Source organism: Triticum aestivum, chromosome 3A (genome assembly GCF_018294505.1).
Source record: "Triticum aestivum cultivar Chinese Spring chromosome 3A, IWGSC CS RefSeq v2.1, whole genome shotgun sequence".
NCBI lineage: Eukaryota > Viridiplantae > Streptophyta > Magnoliopsida > Poales > Poaceae > Triticum > Triticum aestivum.
Window position 1 is genome coordinate 683,121,708 of NC_057800.1, and position 3,615 is coordinate 683,125,322.

The window sequence follows — 3,615 nt, forward strand, 5'->3', positions numbered from 1 at the left end:
TCGCCTCCAACGAGTTCCCGTCTGATCCCTCATCGGGGATGCAATGTCACTTCCGTCTCTAATTCGGACTTCTCCAATCCAAGCTATGGTCAGAGTTAAAAGCCTCCCTCCCAACCACACAGTCAAACATGCGACTCGCCTCCACTTGTGACGCCGCGTCGTCAACGGCTCCGCCTCGGGTGTTGCGTCTCCTTTACGAAAAATCGATGGGCGCAATTGCGATTTTCAAGCAACTGGTTGATGATGAATGGCAACACGGAACAAGTTTTATTATAGATTCTTGCATTTTCAATTCCTGCAGAGCATTCCAATTTTATTATATGGTTCTTGGAACCGAAGCATTTGACAAAATGGAAACAAAAGTAGGCAAAACCTCACTAGAATATTTACCAACTTGGACTGGGGACTGACTGACCTCGCAACGACAGCCCACCCCACACGAGGGGAGTGAAGTCCAACACACGCGCACCAACCCTCCTCCTTTCCTTCTCCCCACCTCGCCTCCTCCCCAAACTCCGCAGATTCTCCTCGCCGCTCTCCAATCCGGCCGTCCCTGGGCAGTCGCCGTCGCCGCCCGAGCCCCCGACGAAGCATCGACCCCTTCCCGCCGCCGCCTGCCTCGTCGCCGGCGCATGAGAGGTGAGCTCCTCCACGCATCCCGTCTCACCCCCCATCCCGTCCGTCGGTGCCTTCTTGCCGTCGCTGCCACGTCCTCGGACCAGGAGCGTCCCCGTGCCTCCCTGTACCCACCTCGCTCCGTCTTCTCCTGCCGCGGAATGCGATCCGGGTAACCAACGGGTGCCGGTGCGGATTCGGTCGCCTGCCGGCCGGCCGGCCGGCCGAGATGTGGATCAGCTCATCCTCCGATGGGCCGCGAGTTCGTGAGGAGGATGGCGTCGATGCGTCGCGCTACGCGCTACGCGCCCTCCTCCTTACCCGCAGCTCCCTTGCTAGTAGCCGGTTGGTTCGATTTGTCTGAAGCCGTAGTTCCATTGCAGGCGACGAACGTCCTAGGTGGAGAGTATTTTCCATGGAATCAAATTGATGAAACTGGCAATGAGACGTTTCTTGTCCTCGACGCAGGCCGGGTTTTTAGAGGAACACATTCCAATGTGGTATGTTGCTCACCATACCTGTGGTGGATGTGCATCTGAACAACATCAGAGGCTTGATCTGCGCTTACTACCCTGTAAATGAATGTGCAGACCAGCCACTTGCAACTAACAAGAGTGCTCTTTGACCATTGCCCGTCTATGAATTTCACACTCTGTCCTGCCAATGATTTTGGTTATTGGTGGCAAATCTTATCCCTTGGCTGGCATCTAGGACTCGTGCCTTCAGTTTACGTTTATTGCGCTGATTCACTGATCTTTACGGGTGCTGGCATCAATGACCAACTGTTCTCTCCATTCCCTACTTTCCTCAACAATGCGCATTTATGTGCTGCATTACTCCGCCTAGCTTTGGGTTGAAATGGGAGCTCCAGCCTTCCAATCTTTTTTATTTTCATTCATGTACCAAACAGTTAATGGTTGTATTTACTTGATCACACTTAAGTTTGTCTGCATAGTCTACATTTCCATATTGAGTTAATACTTCTGATCGTTGCTATTTCCAGTGAATCATGGGAGGATTTTGCTGCTGCCTTTCCACAGACGATTTTGAGGAATATGTTCATCCAAATAATCCTGTCTATAGACAATGCATATCCCTAAGGCATTTGTTTCACAACATGTTTGGGGGGGTAATGTTACCTCTTACTATATGAATTTTCCAGTATGCAAAATGCAACCACATATGGTTATACATGTACATTTAATCTTCTGGTTTCCAATTTATCATACATCTTCTTATGGTAGCATGCTGATCTAATTATCCAAATTGCCACTGCTATGTTGAGTACATGCTATTTTATGGCAAATAGCATAATATGCTAGCTTATATGGAGGAGTATTTTAGATGGCACATTTGGTGCCGCTGATGTTTGTTGGACAAAAATATAACACCAATGGCGAACTGTACAATGGTCGGTACACAACATTTATGGAAGGCAAAAGATGGTAGAGACTAGAGAGACCACTGACCTGTTCTTGATCTTGCATAAGTATTTATCTTTTGATTGTGTTCAACCACATTTACATGCTTTATGGTGTATGCACATTGTCTGGGCAGATTCATTACAAAGAGAATTAGAGAAATCACAAACAAATATAGAGCATGTGTGGCACATTTCATTTTCAATGATTTTTCATGTTATAGTACATTTATTTTCATACTGAATGCTTATTCTAACTCCAGTATTCCTCTTTGGTCCATGTAGTATACTGCAGCATTCCAGAGGCTCGACTCTAGGCCAAGCAACCCAGCTCAAGGAGCTGCGCCATTGGCATCCACTAATCCAAGTACTAATATAACTGAGAGTTCGCTGTCTGAAACTTTTCACCTTGTTTCTAGACCACCCCCATATGACATTGACCCTAGATATGCCCGAGTGCAAAGAGAGGGACTGGTATCAAGGCGTGAAAAGTCTATTAACCTCACGCATGAAGAGTCCCCAGGTCTTAGACGAAATGGCAGCAGCTCTGGTGTCGAGCATTTAGCTGCTCAAAAGAAAAGGAGCAGCACTGATCCTGAGGGTGAACATAAGGTGCGTCGTTCTGAATCGACTAAGAGTCTTTCTGGAAGAGCATATAACAGCAGTTATGCCGTCATCACTTCAGACGACGAAGATGTCTGCCCTACTTGTCTGGAAGGTTTGTTCGCATGTGTTTTTATCTGAATACAGAGGCCATGTTATGGTGTCTGTGAACATTTTCTCACTGCTTACTCATCGTGTAGAGTACACCCCGGAGAATCCACAGATCATAACTAAATGCTCCCACCATTTCCATCTAAGTTGTATTTATGAGTGGATGGAGAGGAGCGACACCTGCCCAATTTGTGGGAAGGTAGGAGATTTCGTGCTCCAGACTTTATATATTCCTACTAAGAAATGCATTATGTCTGCATGCCTGACAGCTCGCATAATCTGTTGGGATTGCAGGAAATGGAGTTCTGCGAGAGCCCCTGAGAGATACTTCCATGCTGGTCGCATCGGGAAGAGCGGGAAAAAGTATCTACAGCATGGGATGCTGGAGAGTCTGTAAATAATACCCTAGTTCTTTGCTGTCGAAAACCTATCTCGTTCTCGGGATCAACTTCTTATGTGTACTCAAGTCAGTCTACCAAAATGCCGTGCTGGATATTTCCTGTATATTGTGAAATGACTATTTCAGCGGTGGAATTTGATAGTACTACTCGCTCCAGATGGGAATATAAGTCGGGCGTGGGTCTTAGGTTTTCGATTGGCTAGTGAAACATGTGGTATGCCAAAAAAAAAAACAATCTTTAGATTCGTCGTTGAATGATTTTCTAGACAAGAGTTCTTTTTGGCATATTACACATGTTTCAGTAGTCAAATTGACGACCTAAAATCATGTACCTGACTTATATTCCCGACCGGAGGGAGTATTTAAAAAAAAATTGTTCAAGCTAATGGGTCCTCGTGAGGGCGTGAAGCACAGCAAATACTCCCTCCGTTCCTAAATATAAGTCTTTTTAGACATTTTTAATGGA

The 3,615-nt window shown here is 46.3% G+C and overlaps 2 protein-coding genes across 2 annotated transcripts; both read left to right on the plus strand.

Annotated features, from left to right (window-relative positions):
• Positions 1 to 581: 581 nt before the first annotated feature.
• LOC123063180 (E3 ubiquitin-protein ligase At3g02290) lies at positions 582 to 3,288 on the plus strand (the record flags this gene model as incomplete). The annotated part of the gene is given in 5 exon segments (XM_044486911.1): positions 582 to 639; positions 1,619 to 1,744; positions 2,321 to 2,753; positions 2,839 to 2,948; positions 3,044 to 3,288. Coding segments are annotated over 4 exon segments (690 nt in total). The 3' UTR covers positions 3,071 to 3,288.
• Positions 650 to 1,612, plus strand: LOC123063181 (uncharacterized). Its single transcript, XM_044486912.1, has 2 exons — positions 650 to 1,115; positions 1,206 to 1,612. The coding sequence occupies exons 1-2, from the start codon at positions 867 to 869 to the stop codon at positions 1,470 to 1,472; spliced, it is 516 nt and encodes a 171-aa protein (XP_044342847.1). The 5' UTR covers positions 650 to 866; the 3' UTR covers positions 1,473 to 1,612.
• Positions 3,289 to 3,615: the final 327 nt, after the last annotated feature.